At 40.4% G+C, this 23,863-nt stretch overlaps 1 protein-coding gene across 6 annotated transcripts in view; it reads right to left on the reverse strand.

Moving 5' to 3' along the window:
* DACH2 (dachshund family transcription factor 2) overlaps nt 1-23,863 on the reverse strand; it is a 240,786-nt gene that overhangs the window by 41,684 nt on the left and 175,239 nt on the right. For all 6 annotated transcript variants that reach the window (XM_031058810.1, XM_031058806.1, XM_031058811.1 and 3 more), the window contains exons 4-7: nt 18,210-18,365; nt 14,915-15,087; nt 3,816-3,951; nt 1,708-1,788 (exon numbers count right to left, since the gene is read on the reverse strand). In XM_031058810.1, the coding sequence (XP_030914670.1) occupies nt 1,708-1,788; nt 3,816-3,951; nt 14,915-15,087; nt 18,210-18,365 (546 nt within the window). The remainder of the gene's footprint in view (nt 1-1,707; nt 1,789-3,815; nt 3,952-14,914; nt 15,088-18,209; nt 18,366-23,863) is intronic.

A 23,863-nucleotide genomic window follows, 5' to 3' on the forward strand; every position in this document is an offset into this window, starting at 1 on the left:
GCCTCTAAAATAATATTTTAAAATGTCTCATGATTTCAAAGCATTTTTTTCTGATGCAGGTGGATCTCTGCACACTAAATTAATTCCAAAAACATCCCCTAAGTGCATGCAGAACTAACACATGTATAAAGACGTATTTCCCAGTACTTAATCAATTAAAGAAATTATGCAAAAATGTAGACTAGGAAATGAATAAACCTACACAACTTTAATCTTAAGGAGAATTATGGCACACAAACTGTTAGCATCAGATCTTTGTGATTTCATCCATGTTAAAAGGAATGATCACAGGAGCTTGGGAATTGGGTTCACAGGTGGTGGAGGTTCAATTATTTTTGCTTTGGGGATTTTTGAATTATTTTTTCAGATTTTTAAACTATACCTTCATTCATCCATCCTGAGTGACAGAACTGCTACTACCAAGAAGTACATGATTTGCATGTTTGAACCCCACAGGATACTGAATTGTTTCACTGAAAAATTACTGAACATGTGGCAAGAAACCATGTACAGTTCAACAGAATTATAATCAACTACACTTTCAGGCTTAGATTAAATACTCACTATGCAATTACTACAGAAATGTAATTTTTAAATCTTAGGAGTGAAGGTATGGCTGGTAACTTTCTGTAAATGTCAACAGGAGTCAAGAGGGAAGGATTTAAGCAGGATGATCCAGACAGAAAATTACCTTGGCATGGCACAGAAGGGCTCTTTTGGGGTTCATGAGGAAAGTGCTTAAATGTCCAGAAAAACCAGTGAATAGAAAACAGCTTCTGTCTTCAAGGAGAGTTGAGTACAGAAATACAAAATATAAGGAGGAAGTTTCAGGCTCTTCCTACCCATGACTGGATCAGTCACAGATCTCTAAGGAATAGAGCTGATTGTACAAAACCCTGACACTGCTCAAATAATTTTATATAACTCTGGAACCACAGGGCGCGGAGGGGCTCCAAATTCTCTTCTGAGTAGCCCATAAAATTGTCTATGCCTGCCTTTTAGCTTCCTCTGAAAATACACGAAAATCACCTCAACCAAAATATAAATCAGTTTGTGCTTTCATTTATGATGAAAAATATGAATATTCTCAGTAGACTTACAAGTACATTTAGTTTATGTTGTCTCTTCCTTCTCTTTCTTTCTCTTCACGTCTTTTTCAGTCTAAAACCTCACTATCCCCCATAACACCTCTCTGCGGTACTTTCCCAGAATAAATCCCTGGGTATTCACCTCCTCCAGCACCCAAGAACATCTGCAAGGAGAGCCCAGCAGAGGAAACACTTCCCTGCCTACAGGAGAAACGCCCCAGGCCAAACATCACCTCTTCCCTTGCTGCCCCTCACTGGTGAGACAATATAAAATTATATTGTTCACCCAGAGCATCAGAGCAGTCGGCACACACATCCCCTGAAGGCAAACAAACAATAGCACATGACTGATCAAATATTTGCTTGGAACTTCATAAATAATTGAGCCAAAAGACCTGCAAAATATTACCCTCATGCTATATAAACAGAGAGAAGCAAAGTTCTCATTGCTTACACTTCCATGTGAGTTCACTGGATACATTATTCATTGCAATTAAGCACTTAGTTCTCTTAAATTAGTAATATAACGTCATTGCATATGCAGAACATGAGAAAAAGGAATAAAACACATAATAAGTGCAATTAAATGCCTGAGATGGAAAACAGTCTGTGATTTTACCTTTCTCCTTTTGTATTTTTTTTAGGCTGGTCCCAGTTTCTTGGTCAATGAGTTCTCCTTCCCTGCTGTTGGTCAGCATGGCTAAAAAAAAAAAAATCAGAGGGCACAGTTATATAACACTATCAGTAAAAAAGTGTTAAGAGAAAATAAAATATTAAATTATATTTCCTCTTGGTTGATATTTTGGTATTTTAACTCTTAGAGCCAAGTAAAATATGCAGTAAAAGCTAATCTACTCAAGTTTATTAGACAAGGATACCAAGATAGAACACAAATTCCTACTGAGATGAATGTGATTTCTTATGAAATGTTCAAATTAATTAATTAATGGGAAAAGTACTTCACAAAAATAATTTTGGGGGAAAATATATTTAAGGCTTTAGGTATTAGTAATTATCTATAAAGCAGTAAGCTTAATAAAAACAGATTGCCAGATCATAGCCCAAATTGATTGGTGACAGCAAAACACCCCCTAACATTTCAGTGCTGAAGGGAATTCTTTACTTAACACCTGCAGTTTATGAGTTCAGGATGCCTCTTTCTTTGCTTTTATTTGATTAAAACATTTCCTTCTCTGCAATCTACCAATTACAGACTTCACAGTTATTCCAGGGAGGACACTTGTTACAAACTTCATCACCATGTTTTAGGGAGAGCTTCTTTTTATAATAGCAAAAGTAAAAATCATTGTATTTCTGTTAATGAAAAACATTTATCCATATCTTTACAACACTAGATCTTTACATACAGACATCAACAGCCTCTTTTCACTGCTGCTACAGGAATTTAAAAGTTTCTTGTCCTGTGTATTTCCAGCCTTATTTTACACAAGAAAAAGATGAGGGAAATCTACTTCACAGTCTCTGTGTGTGCACAGATTTAGGCAGAACATCCAGGTTCTATCCACTGTGCTGGGCAGTGCTGTGGTGCTGCTGCAAGGACCAGGGTCAGAACAGCAAAATCCCAGGGGTAGGCTGTGCATGGGAGGGAGTTCTCCAGTGACTCACCCGGAGCGCACGGCTTCTGTGGTTTAAATCTGGCTCAGCAGTGCCTGCACGGGCTCCAGGCCATGAGGAGACAGCAGTGTTGACACGCACTGACGTGAGGAGATGTTAATTGACTTGCCCTAGATCCCTCTTGGAAGCACCAAGAATAGGATCTAAACTTCCTCTAGACGGAATTAGCATTTTAATCGATAGTGCACAGGCTGTCAAAGGACCAAAAAAGCCAGAAAGGCCTCAGCCTCAGGGTGATGAAGGAATGTGTGGGCATAAGGAGGTTTTTGGAACAAAAAGTCATCATATAATCTGCAACTTTCTTTGACACAAGCAGAGAAAAAGATACCTTGTTCTTCTTCAATTGCAGGTGCCTTGAGCAGCACTTCCCTACCCAAGCATGCTGAGGGAGATGGTTGGACCAGGGAAGGGCGCAAGGGTGAGGGTGATCACAGAGGATCGCAGAGGGGTGATCCCTCTGTGCAGGGGATATTGGCACAGCAGTAACCCAAGAGGAGGGGCTGGGCTCTGCTGAGTGATGAACTTCACAGAATTCACAGAATTACTAGGTTGGAAGAAACCTTTAAGATCATTGAGTCCAGGTCCCAACACCTCAACTAAACCATGGCACCCAGTGCCACATCCAGTCTTTTCTTAAACACATCCAGGGCTGGTGACTCCACCACCTCCCCAGACAGACCATTCCAGAACTTTATCAACCCTTCTGTAAAAAACTTCTTCCTAATACCCAACCTGTATTTCCTTCACGCAGATTGAGACTGTGTTTAATTTTAATTAAAAAACCAAGGGATGAACTTCCCGCGCATTCTGTATCAAGCGAGCGCTTCCCTGCGCGTTCCCAGCACACAAAGGCTGTGAGGGGAACGAGGGGAGCGAGGGGCTGTGAGAGGAGCAAGGAGCTGCGAGGGGAATGAGGGGAGCAAGGGGCTGTGAGGGGAGCAAGGGGCTGTGAGGGGTGTGAGGGGAGCGAGGGGCTGTGAGGGGAGTGAAGGGCTGAGAGAGGCTGTGAGGGGCTGCAAGGGGCTGGGAGGGGTTGGGAAGGGCTGTGAGGGGAGCGAGGGGCCGTGAGGGGCATGAGGCAGCGGCACTGACCGATCCTGTCGGGGGTGGTATCCAGCTGGGACGGGGAGCTGGACACGCTGCTGCTGGGATGCGAGGATGCGTGGCTACCGGGCCGCTGGCTGTCCTCCAGGGATGGCGCCGGGGAAGGGCTGTCCTGGATCCTCTCCTGCAAACAGAAGCAAAGCAAGGCTGGGTCCTTTCATCCACGGGTTTCACCGAGGTTCAGGCTAAAACAGTGAGGTTGGCTTAAAAGTAATGGTAACAAATGGTGTTGGTGAGGTAAACAGAGAACAGAACTCGTGTCTAAGAGCAGTGTAGTCATCTACAGCCAAAACCAACACTGGCTTCTACAAACAATGTGTCTGAGCTTAGCTGATCATTTGCCACCTTTTTCTTGTTGGCAACTTTTTATGTTCCAAGTTTTTCACACGTAGGAACATATAAAATATTCTTTCATGTTGCTTTCACGAACTACTTTTAATCTACAGGTAGAGAGATTGCCATATATGAGTCACATTTCAAATAAACAATTCACAGTTGGACTGAACTGTCACTAAATGCAGTCAAATTTGTAATTAGCATCTGTACTTGTGAATTTGTAACTAGAATCTGTACTTGAATAAATTACATCAGTATCTTCTCAGGACAGCACCTGAACAAATGATAAAATGCTGTGGCTCTGGTACAAACTTCCATCTTGCATGAAAAGCACCAGTGGTTAACCAAAACAAGAGTCTGCTCACAAAACCTCATGTTTATATTTGCACAAGAACCTTTGATATTAACCTCTAATTTAAATATATGTAATACTTGAGGTAAGGAGGGAAAAAAAATGGGTAAGAAATATAAAAAAAATTTAAAACGCAAAATTAAATTCTGTATTTCCGTGTATCTATACTTGCAAGTTGCCTAAAGATGCCATAGAATTTTCATCAGTAAAAATCTTTAGGAACAGGTCAGAAAAACAAGGCATAAGTAAAAATTCATCCTTAAGACAAGAGATTGTGAGACCACCTGAGATTCTTTCAATCCAGTGTTTCCACACACATACTTTGAATTGAAAATTTCAGTGCTCTTCATTCCTGTTCCCAGAACCAACAGAAAATGAGAATCTTCTGAAAGGGACAATCAGGGCCTGAGTTACTCCAGATATTTTTCTCCTAAAATGCCTTCTATGTTTTAAAACCTCTATCCAAGTCCTTGAAGGTGTAATTCCAAGGGAGAGACACTAATGAGCAAAAATGGTTGAATTTACAGAACTCCAGAAACTGAACCTCTGGCGTTGCCCTCATCCCTGGCCATCACCTGCTTCCTGTGCAAACCCAGAACTAAAATCTAACTTCCTTTTTTTAAAAAAAGAGATTCTCTTGCCTCCACCTCACAAAAAAATCACAATTAGAGTTCATCTGGGAAAGTTGTCTCAAAGGAACTTTGCAATCTTTCCTCCTTTTAACCTATTCTGAAGATGTTTAATTAGAAATATTCAATCTGGCTCCTTGGTAGCAATTTACTGTGTACTCTGGAAAATAAGCTCAGAAGCATCTTAAGTTTTTATGCAGTTTTCTAGGCGGAAGCCTGAATCAATAATGTAGCTTTGGGAAGCACATGGTGGTTTCTAGAAGTTTTTCCATTATAAATCCCTGATATAAAATCTGCTCTTTGGAGGTATCAGGGCAATTCATTAATTACACTGCCAGCAAGATCAACAAGAATATTCTGTTACCCATTAAAACCATCCCTCTAAGCCACACTCATCTTTGTATTTACAGATACTTCTGGGAGTTATGCAAAGGGAACATGAGATTGGATCCTCCTCACAGCATGGGATGGCATTTCCCTACTCCAACCACACCAGCTGAAAATGTGGCACCAGACCTGGTTTTAATAGGATTGTTATTGTACATTAAATAACAACCCAGCCCCAAAACCATGTAACAGATGTGTATCTATTACATAGCTGTTAATCCTCAATGGATCAGTTTCACTAATTATCTGTTATTTAATGAATGTACAGTAACTAATAGATCTGAAAAGGAGACTTTTAATGATAATATTTAACAGATATGAGTCTATTATGTTGAGTCACAAGTTTTTATAATTTTGAAAACTGAATGGTTTTATACAAATTAGTTTTCAAATTCTGTGGGAGGAAAAAAAAGATCCAATTCACTGAGCTTAAAGTTTCCTATGTTTTCTTCCTTTTGGCCTCCAAAAGAGAGAATTTGGAGGCTGCTGAGATGAACAGATGAGTGAAATGGAGTTGGGACTTTGTGGATGTGCTGCTTACTGAGCTGCTTTTGAAAGGCACATTCTTACCCCAAAAAGTACTGTCCTAAATAACAAACCATACCCATGCAATCTTGAGTGGATAAATCCTGTGTGGTTTTTACCTTTGTGCAAATAATAGCTTCCAAATAGGTTCCTACTAACAGGTTACAACACTGACTGCAATTTCATTTGCATGGATTTCAGTTTTAACAGTCCTCTTTGGCACTATTTCCTCTCTTTTAACCACAAAGAGCACTCAATTTACAATTAAGATATCATTTTGAAATGATTAATTTTACAGAAGAGTGCATAGTTTAAGTAAATTTCATTGTCTACTGCAACTATGAAAATGAATAGCCAAGGAGAGGACATGCCAACTGTTCCGCAAAAAAACCCTATGAACAAATATGACTAGGAATTAACACTTAGATATCACACAAACAGCCATATATGTCATCTTAAATGGGAGTTATTTGAGTAATTCAAAAGCTGATGATTTGGAAAAGCAAAGTATTCCAGCTCCTTCTGGTAACTGCATTTCCCATTGTCTCTCATTATGAAATAATCTCTGCTTGGAATAATTTGCTTTCAGACTCAGGGTCTTGGTTTGAAATCTTCAGGCAGATGTACAAGTGTCAAATAAAAATGTCCTTCTAAATCACACAGTGAGTCACTTTCTAAGAGAATTAGCTGATTATTTTATCTAATGTCTTACCAGCTACACCAATGTACAGGCACTGGGAATGCAGAGTTTTCCCTATAAGCAACAAAGAAGCTGAAATTCCCTCTCTATCATATATGCTCCAAATAAGGCTGGAGTATCACCATGTGAGGCTGCATACGGATCAAGAAATTGTCCATTTCTAAATGTTTATGTGGAAATGTGCTGAATTTCCCCTCCTATAATGAATAATGCTATGAGCAGACTCTTCTTTTGCTGGTAAACAGCTCCATTTTTCAGTCCTGTAATCAGTATGCATCTATTTAGCTACTTAACAGCAATGTGCTCTGGTTCATTAGGTAGCTACTGTTGTGTCTCAGCCTAGTTAAAATTTCACAGCAAGTTAATCTATTTTATTACAAATGAGAACACAAGTGATAATGTCCTCACCATTTTCCAAACACAGGGTTAACAGTATTTGTAACAAATCAATGAGGGCATTTAAATAGGAAAATTGCAAATCTAAAATCTTAACATTTTGTTTTACACGTCGATGACTTCATTTGATTTGTCATCTATGTATTTTATAACCTCGTTACTTTTCATATATTTTTTTTCCCCTGAAAATGGCTCAGTTCCCCCTGCACCATGCAGGGCAGCCTGGTCACACACAAGGTAAACTCACAGTAATAAAGAAACATTCCTAAATAAAGTAATATTTTCCCCATTTATATTTATTCATATTCATAAATTTGCAAGATTAATATTCCAGGTTATAATTGAATTAATTATACATAAGGGTTCTACAGATTGTGAGAATTTTATGAAAAATGAAAACATTTCTCAAGATCTCACCTATTTATCTACCCACAGTACCTACTGTATCTCATTTTTTTCCTTCCTTTACAGAGCTGTAACATAAATTCTCAAAAAGGACTTTTCCAGTATTTAATCCTCTTGAAGGGCAATATATTTGTCTCACTAAAAATCAGTGTCCTTCTCTGCCTTGGAAAATGCAGCTACAAAGCTTGACATTGTTGATTTTAGTTGTGATTTAGCTTAAAGGCACTGAAGTCATGAACTCACCCCATTTCCAGACAGATCCTTGATTTCAGCTCAATATCCCTCTGCCGTCCCCTGTGAGGGAGTATTCCACACCAATAATAGCAAATACTACACATGGTTTTATTTGAAATATATATGAACAGCTTACCTATTTTTGACATAATCATCTCGGCCTTAATTCCTTACCTCTGCTTTTTTATAGTATTGATCCTCCTTTTATGTCAAGAGTTTAGAGAAATGATGTTGCTGGATTTGCCTTTTTATTTTTCTTTATTCTTAGTTGTAATGTAGTTGTAATTACTCTTCCAAATGTTAATCTATTAATGAGTTCCTAGAGGATTTAATGGCATTTCACTGCTGACAAGCAAGTTTTGGAAGTTTGTCTGAGTCCTGGATGTTTTATTCACACATTTATCTTGATATTTCATATTTAATTGAGGTGCTGCTGCTCTGCTCTACAGGGCTCTGCAGTGGCTGGAATTCACCCTATCTAATGAAATGGAAAGGAAGGTAAAATGGAGATTCTACTGGCTTTAGGGCTAGATTAGAGTTTTGAAGAGTTGTAAGAAAGATTTCTGATGTTGACCACGATGGAAAAACAAGAGGAACTGGCAGAAAAAAAATCCCAGCATTAACTTGCACAGTGGGATGGTCATTATGCCACACCTCACCCTCCCATTGGTTGCAAGATCTCCATTCATATTCTCAAAATGGAGTGCACAGAAATAAAAAAAAATCTAGAAACCAGAGCCTGACTCCTCTGGAGGGGTCTGTGAAGCCAGGATGGGCAGGCAGAGTCTCCAGCCCCAATTCCTTGCTGAGCTACCTCTGCTCCCTCCTCTCTGTCTGAATCCCATCCTCACCAAGTGAGAAGAACAAGAAAAGTTAACACAATTCACAATTCCAGCCAGCAAAGAATTGCTAACACTTCCTTTTTTTAGTTAATAATAAGATGTGTTTCTTTCTAATTGACCTTACTTGATACTAATGCTGTTTGAATCCTAATAACCAGAAGATTTTAAATATTGATCTCAAGTTTACAGTCCTTCCCTGATGGACTACTCAATTTAGGCTTTTCCAGGGAAAAGAATATCCCTGCCACAGGAAGCAGGAGCTGTGCTACACCTGACCTGATGCCAACAAGAACTAGGATGGTCACAGCCATTTCTGGGCTAGAGAAGAGCAGTTTGGTTTGGATTTTGAGTCATTCCACCCTGGAAATGAGCACACACAAAGACTGGGGTGACTTGTTGGTCTTCTGAGCTACTTATAGTACCTGTGATTGCTGTTGGTACTGGAGATGAACAAGGTAAACAGCTGGTCTAAAAACCAAGATAGGATCTGTGTGTCTGAAAGCCAGCTGGATCCCATTCATCTTTTGCAGTGTATAGGGAAGTCTTTCGCCTAAAATATGTACTTTGCCATTTAAAATGCACTTTTTTTCCCTACTGTGTACATATAGTTGTTTCAGTTGTAGTCAACTGGCAATTATTTTCTCACAGAATTTAAGAAATCATAAAAACCCCTACATTTACTGATTTTAATACCAGATGTTCACTCACTAATTCTATTACCTTGTGACTACTTGCTATCAATCCATTAATTGCCAGCTGCTCAGCCAAACAGAGAAGTGCAGCTAATCAGATGGTGTTGGGAAACAGCCAAACAGGAGCTGCCTTCTTCCCCGTTTCTTAAATTAGCTGTCACTGGGACAGCCATGGAAACCTTCACTCCTGGATTAAGATCTTGATGTTTTACTTTCAATCTGAGAGCACAACAGTGCTTGAAACTGGAAAGGATCTCACGGTGGAAACTTGGTACTTGTGCCCATCTCTTCAATTGTTTCACCCAGCGCTGCCATGGAAGGGAGGAAAGGCACTCCCAGGACTAATGATGAAAATGCTCTACCTCATCTACATTAGAGCCATACCAGTTATTAAGGACAAATGCAAATGACTACGCTAATATTAAAAAGATCTGAGCCAGAACTAAGAGCTTAGGTGTGCTTGGCCTAACAATTTTCCTTTGCAAACTCTGCAAAAAGAGACGTTTCTGATTGGATTTTTTTTCCACTTGGAAGTTTAAAATAAGTTCTCAATGCTTAAAACATCTCCATGAGGGTGGTAAGGAGCCAGGTGTTCTTGGCACTGCAGGGAGAGGGACAGCCTCCCTCCAAAGGAGGAGATGAGAAGGGTATTTAATGCAATTTGAAAGGATCTGAACATCTCCCAGCAGAGTAATTTCTCTGAATCAGTGAAAAAAGAGATACAAACCTGCACACTCCCTCCTCCTTCACCTCAAATTCAGCCACAAAAATGAACCTTCCAAAAAACAAACAAACTCCTGTCTCCCATGTCACTCGTCCAACATATCCCAGCCCCATGCAGCAATCAGCTGCCTGCTATGGAACAGGACAGAATAAATCTAACAACATGAAAAATCACATACATTGTACAGAAGGTTGATTTTATAAATGTTGCAATATTCTGAAAACAATTCATAATGGATTGAATGCACAGAGAGATATGAAATTACTGATGTTAGAAATTCTGTAATGGGAAATGTTTCTATTGTGAGAAGAAGTGTTTTAGAGCATTCTGAGATGGTCACATTTTTCTGGCTGTCAGGTAAATATTATGAATGTGAGTTGTAGAGCACACAGAAAAATAGCACCTCTCAGCAATAATTACACAGCCCATCTGTACTCTCTTCAGGGAATTTAAAATCATGTCATATACACCCTTTACAAATGCCTTAACAATCCCACAAAATCAGGAGAAAAAACTCAAAGAGAAGGAGACTCAGAAGTCTCTACTGCATGTCTAGATAGATCCCACTGTACAAATAATGCTTTGCTCTGTTTATCAAATTAGTTTCTCGAGTGCATTGGGGTGAAATTCTCAAGGAATTACGAAATATGAAAATAAAAATGCTGCGTTTGTTTAAAGCTTTTTTATTTTTTTTTGTTTTTTCTGTGTTTCCCATTTGCACTCAACAAAAGCACCATTTATTCCTAACTAGGACCTTGATGACAGCAAGAAAGATAAGAGAAAAGCAGAGATACAGCAAGCATGAGGGGATGACAACAGAAGAAAAATGGACAGCAGGAAACCAATTTTCAGAACTACTCCTACTCGAGAGAAGCACATCCCTCAGCAGCTACAAAGAGGCTCTTTGCCAGAAGGAAAGGGAGGGAGCCTGAGGAGGAAGAGGGTGAGGCATGAGCAAGAGGAGGAAGCAGGGTGCAAAATATGTAAGGTAAGTAAAAGGAGAAGCAGAGGAAATTTGGGAGAAAATAAGTCTTAGATCTCTGGCATGAAGTTTTGCCTCATTACTCTCAGTACTCTTTGCATGTCTAACACAAAAGGAGCAGCTTAAGGCGCTGGTTTGGGTTTGGTTCCCAGAATTTCAAGCCCAGCCTGACCCAGTATTTCAGTATTTCCCACCAGCCTGTTCCCAAGGACATTAGACTTTCAGTGAACAGTCCAAGATCATCACAGTCAGCTCCAGACCTGGCTCTCGCCAGCCTTTCCTCCACCTTCCTAACCCCAAACCTCTCCCCTGCCCTCTCCCTGCTCTTTGGCTGGAATTGTGTAAACCAGTGTTTTTAGTCATGTAAGGTGATATTTGTTACAGGTGCACTTTAAAATAAAAATCTTCACATTATATAGCTACTGCTCTCTGGAGCTGAGTGTTTCACAAACTTCAGTGAAAAATCCTCTTACTTTTCTTTAAAGGACCCATCCCAACTTTCCTTCTGAAAATAATGTCACTGAGTAGATTTTTCTGAGTTTCAGGGACAAGATTATCCTGTAACAGTAAACTGCTACATTTATTCATAGAGTTACAGAGTGGTTTGGGACGGAAGGACCTTAAAAGTCACCTCCTGCCAGGTGGAGGTGACACCTTCCACGAGACCAGGGTGCTCTCCCCAGCCTGGCCTTGAGCATCCACTGCTCTTTCTTGCCCAACCCATGACTCAAGTGTGCTTAGCCAAATTCCACCCCAGACTGATCCTCATTTGGCATCCAGGCCATTCCTGGATTGCAGAGCAGGTCAAGCTGAAGAACAGCTCTGAAAAATGAAGAAATAACAGGAACTGGATGCAGGAGGGAGAAGAGAGAGGGTGGTGAACAGTGTCCCTGTCAAATTCTGCTTTGGCCATATGAGACCCTCAATAACAGAGATTCCCCTGAGCAATTTGAGCCAAGTTTCAAGCCCAGCAAGCTTCTTCAGATGTTCAGTAAATCCCTGTAAGGCTGGATTTATCACAGGGGCACTGCCAGACCTGCAGCCACAATACTGCTAGTACTGCTATAATCACATCACATCATGTTAGAGATGGCTAAGAAGGTTTTGTGAGCCTGGCCATTGTGCCTCCCTAATTTATGGTGTTCCTGTCAGGGAGAAATCAAGTTTCATAGTTATGACATTTCTTTCTGGAGCACTAAATGTTAACTTTGCTGATCATGCATATCTTGGTAGAACAGCTTATTTCTAAATGGCAAACGTGATATAAAAAGCATAATGACTTCATTCAAAACCTTACAAAGCAGCTGATTCTCACCTCACACCTATAGAAAACAGGCCAAGTGGTATTTTAGTCATCAGACTACGGAAACAGACACACACTCAATACATTTGATTCATTTCTCCCATTTTAAGTAAAAACATGATGCTGGGATTGGACTCTATTGAAAACTAGCTATGTTTCATACTTATTAAATGCACTTAAATAATGTCCTATAATAAAAACTATTACTGACAGCAGGAACAGTAATGCTTTTCTTTTATATGTTTTATTTTGTACAAGAATTTCATGTTAACTGGTCATCATTCTGCTCTGGATGATTGTACATAAGGGAAGGAAAGGACAAAAGGAGCCTCACACACTGTAACAAAATTCATCTACACTTTCAGCACTCAGGACAAACTAGAAAAAGATGCAGCACCACTTGACAGGTGAGAGTAACACAGCAAAAGATGCCCACTCTGCCTCTGTCACATTGGCTACTGGTGCATTTTCCTCTGCAATATGAGAGAAAATAATTCCCACCAGAGTGCTGGCCAGACCTCGTGTTGCTGTGGAGATATTGTGTCTCCTCTGGTGCAGGTGTTGGGGAAAAAATTGCTGTAAATGAGTAACTCTCATCAGCAAGGGCCTGCTAAATAACACTCTGAAACCCAGCTGCCTGCAAAAACTGCAGGTTAAATTACAAAGGACTGGCATTGTTTACAAATATGTATTTAATCTTCATGTTGACATACTGCTAACATTTAGAATACAATCAAAGCTTCTGCAAGTTTACTTGTGCTACAAATATTCCACTGCTGTGTTTAAATTAGGGTTTTGTCAAGAGGTCTCTGAACATTTGAAGGAAAGGTTATGGTTTAAAATGAATGGAATTTCAACTGATTTCCAATAGTTTAATGACTTGCATTAACTAAGATACAGCTGAACATCAGAGAGAGATGTTTTCTCCACCCGAAATTATCATTAACTAAGATACAGCTGGACATCAGAGAGAGATGTTTTCTCCACCCAGCCAACAGCTGTGCAAGTACAATGACGATAAAGAGAAGTTTTTACACATCTTAATCCTAAGTAGGGATCCTAATGGGAAATGTCACTCCTGAATTTTCCCAGCCTCCCTAGAATCCAAGAGAAAAAAAAAAAAGTCAACAAAACCAAAGCATTCAGAACAATATTTGCCCTAATCTGGAAGTGGACTCTCAGTAAAAATGAGAAACAATCTGAGGTAATTTTGGAGATGCTTTGGGCCAGAAAGCAAATCAGAAGGAAAACAAAGCTCCCCAGCCAGAATCTCAACAGCAGAAGGATGTAGAATTTTACTGCAGTGATGTGACAGGAGACATTTGCTGTCCCCCTTGAGAGGATACTGCTATCAGAACACGTGGGCATGAACAACAAACACGTGCTTGGTCACTACGAGTTTCTTTCCCTGCTTGATTAGAAACAAAATCTCCTGAAGCACCAGCCTGTGACAAAAGGAAGTACAACACAACCCTCACTTAATGGATTCTCACAACTGGACTGTAGTGTTGGGAACAGTGACTTTCTCAAGGATAAAATAATGACACACTAAAATTAAGATGTCTTACAATAAAGATGTGAGAGCAAATCAGTTCAGCTAATCAGTGAGAGTTGTAAGAACAAAGCAACTCAGAAGTCAGATTCTAGAGTGACAGGGATAGATGAGTTTAAATGAACACAAATATTGAAGACATTTACTTTCCAGAACGAATAGCTCTATAGACTCCTATATTTAAACCCAAAGAAAAATGGATTAAACTAATGAACTTTCAAAGCTGACAACATTTTACTTTGTCAACAAGAAACCCACATGTGCATGCAAATACACACACACACGTCAGACTGGTAACACTTTTCATTTTTGCTCAGTAAAAAGTGGACACACTGTTTTAGAGAACACCAATCCTTCACATACACTGATCCTACACACTTCTATTTTGAAAATTTCTTGTTTTAATGCATTTTTGAGTGTGTGGCAGGACAGCACCTCTCCACACAGGCAAGAACCTTTCTGAACAGCCTACTTGGCAGAGACTATGACAAGCCTTACAAAATACAAATATGTTTTAACCAACCAGAAGGAAGTTCTGGTTGGCTAAAGCTTTGGCTACCAGAGACTCTACTCATTGAAGTACTTGTGATAATTTACTGAGGTATTTACCTGCTCTGGATTTGCACTGCTAGAATTCCTGTTTTGTTCTTCAGCCTCCCTAATGTACTTGTGATAATTTTCTCTGCTATTTACCTCTTCTGGATTTGCAACGCACTAGAATTCTTGTCCTACAGCATTTTCTCTTAAATTTGACTTTAAACAACATTTTAGGACAGTTATGAAGCTTTCAGAGATCTCACTCCAGCCTGTAGTGTCAGTGGCCATTTTTAATTACACTACAGACTCACTCTGACAGATCAGAACAGCTGAATTCCCTGGCTGCAGCATGGGTATTGCTCAGTGTTGGGAGCAGCCCAGGTGAGCTGGGAGCAGCCCAGGTGAGCTGGAGCAGTGTGAACTCAGTGTCTCATCCTCCTCCTTGCTGAGAGAACCATCGCAGATCCCTGCACGCCATGAGGAATTCTTACCTTGATGACGGAGGCCCCTGCCCTGGAGAGGGGGCTGTGCATCTGCGCCGCCGCTGCCATGTTGGCGATGGTGTTGAGATGGTTCATCTGGTTCATGGCCATGGCCACCGAGGCCGGGGGGAGGCTGACGGGGAGCAGGGGGTGCGGCATCATCATGAAGGGCAGGTCTATCCCTGTGGAGAGCACAGACACGTCACTGGGGCATCCTGAGGTGCCACGATATCCACCACGTCACTGGGACACCCTGAGGGACCACATCCCATTGCAGCATCCACCATCCACCATGTCACTGGGACACCCTGAGGCCCAAACTATCCACCATGTCACTGGGACACCCTGAGGGCCCACAACATCCACCATGTCTATGGAACACCCTGAGGGCCCACACCATCCACCATGTCATTCAGGCACCCTGAGGGCCCACAACATCCACCATGTCTATGGAACACCCTGAGGGCCCACACCATCCACCATGTCACTGGGACACCCTGCAGGGCCCACACCATCCACCATGTCTATGGAACACCCTGAGGGCCCACACCATCCACCATGTCCCTGGGACACTCTGAGGGCTCTCACATCCCACTGCAACATCCACCACTCAAACCCAAGAGCAGCAAATCTTATCAGTTCTGGGGTTCCGCAGGGGATAATTGTCTGTGCAGCCCAGGAAAGGCTGGTTTGTGCTGGGGAGAGGAATACACAGCTGGGGAGGGACAGAAAATGAATATACAACTGCGCCAGTTCAGAGATCTCTTTAGTTAAGAGAAATAACGAAGGAAAAAGCTCCACAAAACATGCATATAATTTGCATGTTTTCCAACATATCAGATGAATATTTATTAATAACTTTATCTGATCATACACTCCTACCAAGACTTCTTCCCATTACTATTTCTCAGCAATGTCACACTAAATTCTTTTACTCTATTTCTTGATTCCAGGAGGCTGTGGCTTGGACTACAGATACCACTGAGCAGTTGTACAGAAGGTCTGTGAACTGCAACACGTAATGAGAGGCTAAAATTGTTGCCAGAGGTTTTAATTTTCAAAATGTCACTTTAAATTGTCTTCTGCTATGGATATAAACCAATTTAAGAAGGTATGAAATTTATTTGGATCAACTTGCAGATCTTGACATTGCCAAAAAGGTGAAGTTACTGCTAGCAAGAATTGGATTCTCATACTTCATTAATATCCATTTCAGCATGTGTATTACTTCTTGTATTTAGTAATGACTGCACTGGAAAGAAAGAGCAAGACACCAATTCACTGAAAAAATTGTTCAGGTTATTGTGCATTCCAGAGTTCTTTAGAGGGACCACTTGGAGATAGCTACTATCGGGCATCCAAAATTGATTTTTCAGGAAAAAAACCCCAAAAATCAGGACCCACTCTGCCAGACAAAAATGTCTTATCATTTTTCTACATAACATTTAGATAAGAAATCCTCATTAAAAAAATTCAGGTGCAAGTATTAAATAACACAAACATATAGCTAGTCATTACCACAAACCATTGAGAATTTAATGCTAAAAAGTTTTCAACTTTTGGGTTTGTCCTAACTATTTTAAAGGAGGCCAGTCACCAGAAGGCCAGTTTTTGGTGTATGACAGAACTAACAACAAGAAATGCCACTGACTGACATATCTTATGTTATTCCTACAGAATTTGACTCCAGTGATATAAAAACACCACGGTGCCCACCAGGAAAGGCAGAATTGCAATATTCCCAGCTCCCACACTATTCCTGTTTAACATGAGCATATCATGATCAACAACTGTGATGTCTAATGACTCACTCTCTATTTTATATGATGATCCACACCAATATTAATTATGATAGGCAATAAGCAATGCCCACATACATCTCCCCTCACTTCAAACCACTCTGACAATCCCCTCCAGTGCCTGCATCCACAAGCCTTTGTTCCCCTGCAGATCTCCCTTAACAGCCCAATAATCTTTCCTCATCCTCTATAGAGTTCCAAAACTCCCAGACACCATCTGGCCACATTGAGTTGTATGTCTACTTAAAGTCCAATTGACATGCAAACGAAATGCAAACTACAAACAGAATTTAACAGCACATCACCAGTTTTAAGACACAATCCGTCAAACATTTCAGAGGACTATGAGGAAAATATATCCTGCACTTGCAAATCATTGGGCATAATGTCTGACATCCAGTAAACCCTTTAACAGCCTATAGACATTCACCTACTACAAAATCCACTGGAAAATATCATTAAGACCAAAGGATACAATGTGTCTGTGTGTAAAAGAAATCTAGGTATTGAATTATGCAAGAATATAAACTGAAGGGACAAACAACAGAGAATTTGAGTCCTGTGACCTGGTGATTTTTAACTACTGACACTTAATCCAAAATGCTCAGGCCCATACCTTCCCACAAACAAAGCAGACTCATTTTATAGGAGTCATTTCAATAGCTCTGATTTGCTCAGGTCTGGGGCCTGGCAGAGGAGAATGAACTGACTACTCCAAAAATTGTGTAAGGAGACAGAAATGTCACTCATCCACTAAAACTAACACCAAAAATTAACTTTGAAAACTTGGAGGATAAAGAGCCTAAACAAGCAACAAGAGTTCATAAAAAAGCTTTTCATTCTTCATCTATCATCAACTATAGGAATAACTTTACTCTTCAATAATTTTTAAAATGTCAATCCCAAATCAAATCTTTCTTGGAATACTTTTTCCTTCCCTTCCTTCCCTCTTTGGGTGCACAGATGTGGAACTGATGGCTTCCCACCTGCTCCCTTCCTAAGGGAAAGAAAAGAGATGGCTTTTCGGGGAGCTCCAAGTTCCAAATCCAACCTGTGTCATTTTATTCCAGTCGTTTTGGATAGCTCGGTTCAGTGCATGACCTTTTAACTGGACATTTCGCATTAATTCCTCGCTCTCCTATTTTATTTGGTGGGTCAGCATTTCCATCTGGAAGAGAATTTTCTCATATAGCTAAAATTTGAAGCAACTTTATGAATATTTTTCCTTTCAATCCATGCCATGGAATTGACAAAGACAGACAGTCCCAAATCCAGTAGTGAGTGAGTGACTATTCCAAGAGGGAATAGCCACTTGGACTTGGATTGATGGCACAGGGTGGCTTGGACATGAGACACAAGTGCAGCTGGCAGTGGAAGGCCTGACCCTCCTGTCCCTCACGTGTCCCCCATCATTTCCCCCCTTGCTGAGGCTGGGAAGGAAGGCAAGCCCAGCTCCCAGCAGGGCTCCAGGCACTCCCTTTTCCCAGCAGGATCCCAGTACGTACTGTTGGTGAGCAGGTGGTTCTGCTGCAGAGGGCTGAGCGGGTGTGCACTCCCAAGGCTGGACTGCCCTGACAGCGTGGCGTGCCCAATGCTGTGCTGGGATCCCGTCGTGATGGGAGACTGCAGCTTGTCCTTGTCCCAGGAGGATTCACTGCCACCTGCAAACCAAGGCACAACAAACCATGAGTGGCATGTACCTTTACTCTGAGATATTTTGCTTGGTTAGCAAGGAGCCAACACTCCTTTACCACAGCTGAGCACCTGGCACCTGCACCTGAATTTTTCAAAAAATAAATTAGTACGTAAGCATGGGAAAAAAAATATTTTTAGACACTTTCAGCATCACCTACTTTCAAAACATTGGTTTGTGGAAACAGGAAAAGCTAAATGTCTGAGGATGAAATAATCAGTCATGATTAAATGAATTATCAGAATGGGAATATCTGAGAGGCTGAGTCACCATCTCCTGCTATCACAGGACATGAGGCCACCAGTCCCTGCCAGACATCCATCTGAGTCCACCCTGTGCTCAGCAGGTCTCTGCACTGTCAATCCTGGAGGCACTGGCCATTCCCTCCTTCCACTGTCACCATGTTCCAGCTGGAATTCAGCCCTGAAGAGTTTACTACAGTTTATCCTCGAGCCTGGTTATCTTGGAGCTTCAGTAGCTCCCCCTCCACCGCTGGGCCTGACCCCGCCTGACACCCTTCACTTTGTGGGTTAAATGAGCTGGGCACAGGCTGTGCTTGGAAATCATCAATATTCAGCAATTTCAACTTAGGAGTCCAGATATCTATTATGCATAGTAATTACTGTCTACAACAAGCACAAAGTCTAGAAAACAGCACTTGGTGTCTCAAATCTCTGTCTGGTCTTCTGCAGCAATTTTACAGACTGTAGCTTTTTTAGTATTACACACTTGAATAACAAATTCCTTTTAAACAGCAGGTTAAGTAGACCATGTTACTGAATTCCAAAATATATCTGGTCCACAAAACAGAACACTTAAAAAAAAGTTAGAGTGAACATTTCTAGAGTTTCTTGAACATTTCAAGGTATTTTAAGATCCCTCCCCTCTCAGGTACACCCCACACTGTCACTTAGATTATAGATTGTTAGAAAAACATGTAACTGCAGTATTGATTTTGTTTTGAATTTATGAACAAGGATCTCAATTAGAATAAGTAAACAGATTACTGGAGTGCAGCAGATAGAGGCAGCAAGCAAAAAACCATTTTAATTGAATATGAAAGTAACAGAGAAATTCCATTCTTTATGACAACACTTGGCTAATAAACATGATTAATACTGCTAAATGCAAAAGTTTGAAAGATCAGTGATTGAGAAAAAAGGAAAACACTCCATCATTTTAGCACTATGTCCAAGTATGAATTACCTTCCTATAAAAGAGTTGTAATTTGTAAAATGATGAGTAATACACTGACAAAGAAAGATACACTAAATTATGCCATGTGATATAATATAGCATGGCATAGTGCAGTAATTAGAACTACTACAGTTGAGGCTGTGTCAGCATCTTTGTTATTTAATATACTGTATATCAGCTCTTTTAAAGAACATTTGACTGCTATTTAGTGTGGAAGTTGTTCACTTTGACTATTGTGAATCTGGGGTGCTATTATTTGGTGTGTTTCAGAAGTTAAAGGTGTGATTTATGAAGGACTTTCAGAGGAAATGTTGAGCATTTGATTTTAACCAGTGAGTTTTAATTTTCTCTGTGTGCTTTTTAAACAAATTTAACACTTACACTCTATTCTTCCTCAAAAAACACACATACTTTTCCATGAATTTTTTGCTTAGGAACACATTTTGTAGCTGTCATTTCACATGTCAGGGCACAGGCCACAAAAATTGGGCCAAAGGCAGTTTGTTGGGATTTCTGAATGAAAAGAAAAAACTAAGTCTTCATCTGAAAGTTTCCCTCTCCTCATCTTCCTCTGCCCTGGCTAGTTCCAGCCCTAGGCACAGACAGTCTAAACTCAGCTCACTGAGTTAATTCTGGAAGTTTCTCTTGCCTCTTAGAGCCTCGTGGCCCTGAGGCTGCAGCAGCAGAGCCCCCCCAGCTTTCCGAGCCCAGCTCTACAACCACTGCTTGTTCCCCAGGAAAATTCCATTATCCCCAATTTACAGATGGGAATTGCCCTGTGAGAAAAGCAACTTGCTTAAGGAAACCCAGGAAATCTGCAGTGGAAGGGGAAACTGAATTTAAATTATGTCACACAGTCCAAATCACTGGACCAGTTCTCCTTACAGATGGGGACAACAATAACTTTTCCCCTCTGCAAATTCCACTTGTAAATCTGCTCCAGTATTCAGTGCCAGCAACACAAGAATAAATTGCAATACACTTATCTCTGCAGACCATTCCTGTATTCTTATGTTCCCTATCACTTCTCCTTAGAGAAAGAAAAAAATACAGCTGAGTGTACAATGTATAATAAAAGTGATATTAAATGAAATGCATCCTTAGCCAGCAGTGTCCCACAGATAACAGCTCCATCTCTCCATCTGGACTGCATTTCCTATGTGGTAGGAAGCCTCTTAAAAATGAAATAATAATTAGAACAGTTCTCACCTAGAACTGCTCAGGTGTGAAGTGTTTTATAAGGGCAGTGTGGTCAGCTCCTGGTGGGAAAGCTGAGGGGCAGAATTAGGGAGCTCCTGTTACACCAGTGAGGAAACGGAACTGGAAACGAGTCAGGGCTCTGGTCCTATCCCTGTGCCCTACACCACAGACACCTCTGATCCGTCCTACCCACAGTCCCTCTGCACAGCTATAAAAGAACCATTCTAAAAGAAAATTTGCATTCTTCCCTGGAGTATCTATGCCCATAGGGTAAGAAAAAGATTACATACAATTTTACAGCAAGCCTGAAGCAGATTCACAGTAAAAACCAAGTATGTGGCATGCAAACCTGTGCTGGTACACTCAGTCCTTTAATTGCCATGCAGCGTTAAAAAAAGGTATTTATTTTTGAGTATACAATTTTCTTATCTGGTAACACACTTGTCAGCATGTTTGATCAGCAAATACATATCTGACATGCAACATATCAATGTGGATTTTCAAATTCTTTGTTGCCATAACAATTAGAAGCGAATACATCCATAAAAACTGAATCCATCCTAATGCTTCAAATTCATGTTTAACCACAATTTTTCAGAGCCATTTTTTGTCCAAACAGGTGCCATCCATAAGGCAAAGATATCACATTTTGATTTTAATTTTTTTAAAATTTCAATTCTGCATTTTGTATGATGAGCTTACAGTACATGCAGAGATGTATTTTAAATAATTTCTTTTAGGTCTATAAAACATAAAGGGGAAGATATATGGAAAAAAATAAACATACACTCCTAAGAAAAATGAAACAACAGGAAACAGCAATGGGACCTACCTCTTTTATATGAAGGGAAATAAAACTTTTTATTTATTTTACATGAGAAATAATATTTCATTTTAAAATATGAGTAACTTGATACATAAGTGTCATAGGAATATTATTAGAGCACCCAGAAGTTATTTGTCAAAATGCCAATACATCATTTATACACTTTACCAAAAGCTTTATGTTTGACACTCTTACCCACTACCCGCATGACCTTCCCTGCAACAGAGAAAACTGAAGGACAGAAAGGTGATTTTTCCTTATCTTGTTTGCATTCTGGTCGATCTTGTCCCAGAACAGGCTGTTCTCAGCACTGGAAAAGGGAAAGACAGAAAGGAGCTGCAGCCCCAGAGCTCCTGGCGCTCAGCAGGGGCAGGCACAGAGCTCGTGGGCTCCTGACCACAACCTGAGAAAGGGGGAAAGAAAAGAAGTCTGGGCTGCCTCCCCCAGCCAGCTGAGAGCAGCAGAGCTGTGCTGCAGGCTCTGCTTCCCAAGGGGCTGCTGAAAGCACAGCGGGGGTTAAAGAAAGGCCTAAAGAAAGTGTCTGCAGCGTCCAGGGCACACAGAAAGATGGACCCCATGTGGATTTGGGCAGTTTTTTAATGGGTAATAAATGAAATCTGCTATTCGCAGTCTAAACAGGTTGTTTGAGAGAAGTCACTTAGCAGTGCATGAATTACACTAGTGTGCAACTGAGCAGAAGCACAAATCAGGTGAATTTAGGAATTAAATCACAGGTACTATGAACAAACAGGGAAAATCAGCCCAAGCAATACATTCACCTCCTGTCAGTGACAGGCCCCCCCCTCCCCAACAGCCCCAGTGGAAGGTGATTTATCATCACAAAGTGTCTCTGTTTAAGTTTAATTTTATTTATTTGAAGGAAATGCAAGCTATAAACTCAGTTTCAGTTTTTCTGAAAATGCTGCTATTTGCCCATTATTAACTTCAGGAATTTTTTAAGGCAACTCTTAAAGCCAAAAGCTTTCTAGAAATAAGCCTCTCTGTGCATTTCCATTCTTCGGAACAAAACCCCAAAATCTGTTGTTCGTTTGTTGGGGTTTTTTTTGGTGAAGATATATCTGTAGTGATTAAATCAGTGTCTTGGTTTTAGGTATTGAAAGATCTCCACAAAGTAATCACAGTTCAATTCGGTGACAGTTTCTTTTCATTTGGTTTCAAATTCATTTTATCAGCCTTAAATCTGTCTGGTTGTGCTAAATGAAATCCTCTCTGTCAGAGCTACCTTCGAATTCCACAACCACACTGCTTCAATCTATGTCTGTCATTTTACTGTTCCTTGTGATACATTCCTGAAAAATTGAACTCCAATTGTAAAAAGCAATACCATCTTCACTGGCCAATTTTATTCTCAAATTATTTTTAAACACATTTTTCATCCTGTTGGGCATATTAAGCACAACAACAGCTGTGAAGAAAAAGGTATTCAGTGCATTGCTATTCCAGTACTGGTAATTCCAAAGTATTTCTCACCTCTAACTTCTTGTGAGTGTCCAGCACACACAGAGCTTTGAAAATTTTTGCATTATACAGAACCCCATGACTCCCAAAACAACACAGCAGTGCTTTTTGCTAGCACTCCTAATCCTTGTGTTTCCAGACTATTTTACCAATATCCCAACCTTACCCTGATATTGGGAGAAATGGTCACGTTTTTGGCCTACACAGAGTATCTTCTGCAAAAACATTTCAGCCTACTGTCAACATTTTCATGGTATCAACCTTTGAGCATCCCAGGAAGACAAAATTAGGTCAAAAACTGAGACTCTCATTGCAGGAAGGTCAGGGAGAGACCACCCAGGTCTCATTCCTGGTCAAGTGTCACCTTCCAGTCAGAAAACCATCCAACTGCTCTGGGTCAGGATTTTGACCCATTTAACTTCAAATTCTGTCCCTTGTATTGGCAGTAGATAATGTTATTTACAGAGGCCATGCAGGTGTGGGCACTTTCTGTGGTCCCTTATTACACCCAAATGAAATCCTGAAATTTAAAAATGGGAACAAGATTTTTAATCAGCGCCCAAAGTCATTACAACCATCTGGAAATCTAAATGGCAGATCTGAAATGCATTTAAGGCTTTAATTCATGGATTTGTCTGGCTGTGTATTGGGCTGTATCAACTTTTGGAGTGTACCCTACAAGAAAGCCATGAAAGTGTGTAGGGTAAGATATTAAAACTCAAGAAATCCAATGATGGCTTTACTGGGCTACTTCCAAAAACTTA

The sequence above is a fragment of the Geospiza fortis genome, unplaced genomic scaffold (assembly GCF_000277835.1).
Source record: "Geospiza fortis unplaced genomic scaffold, GeoFor_1.0 scaffold29, whole genome shotgun sequence".
In the NCBI taxonomy this organism is placed as follows: domain Eukaryota; kingdom Metazoa; phylum Chordata; class Aves; order Passeriformes; family Thraupidae; genus Geospiza; species Geospiza fortis.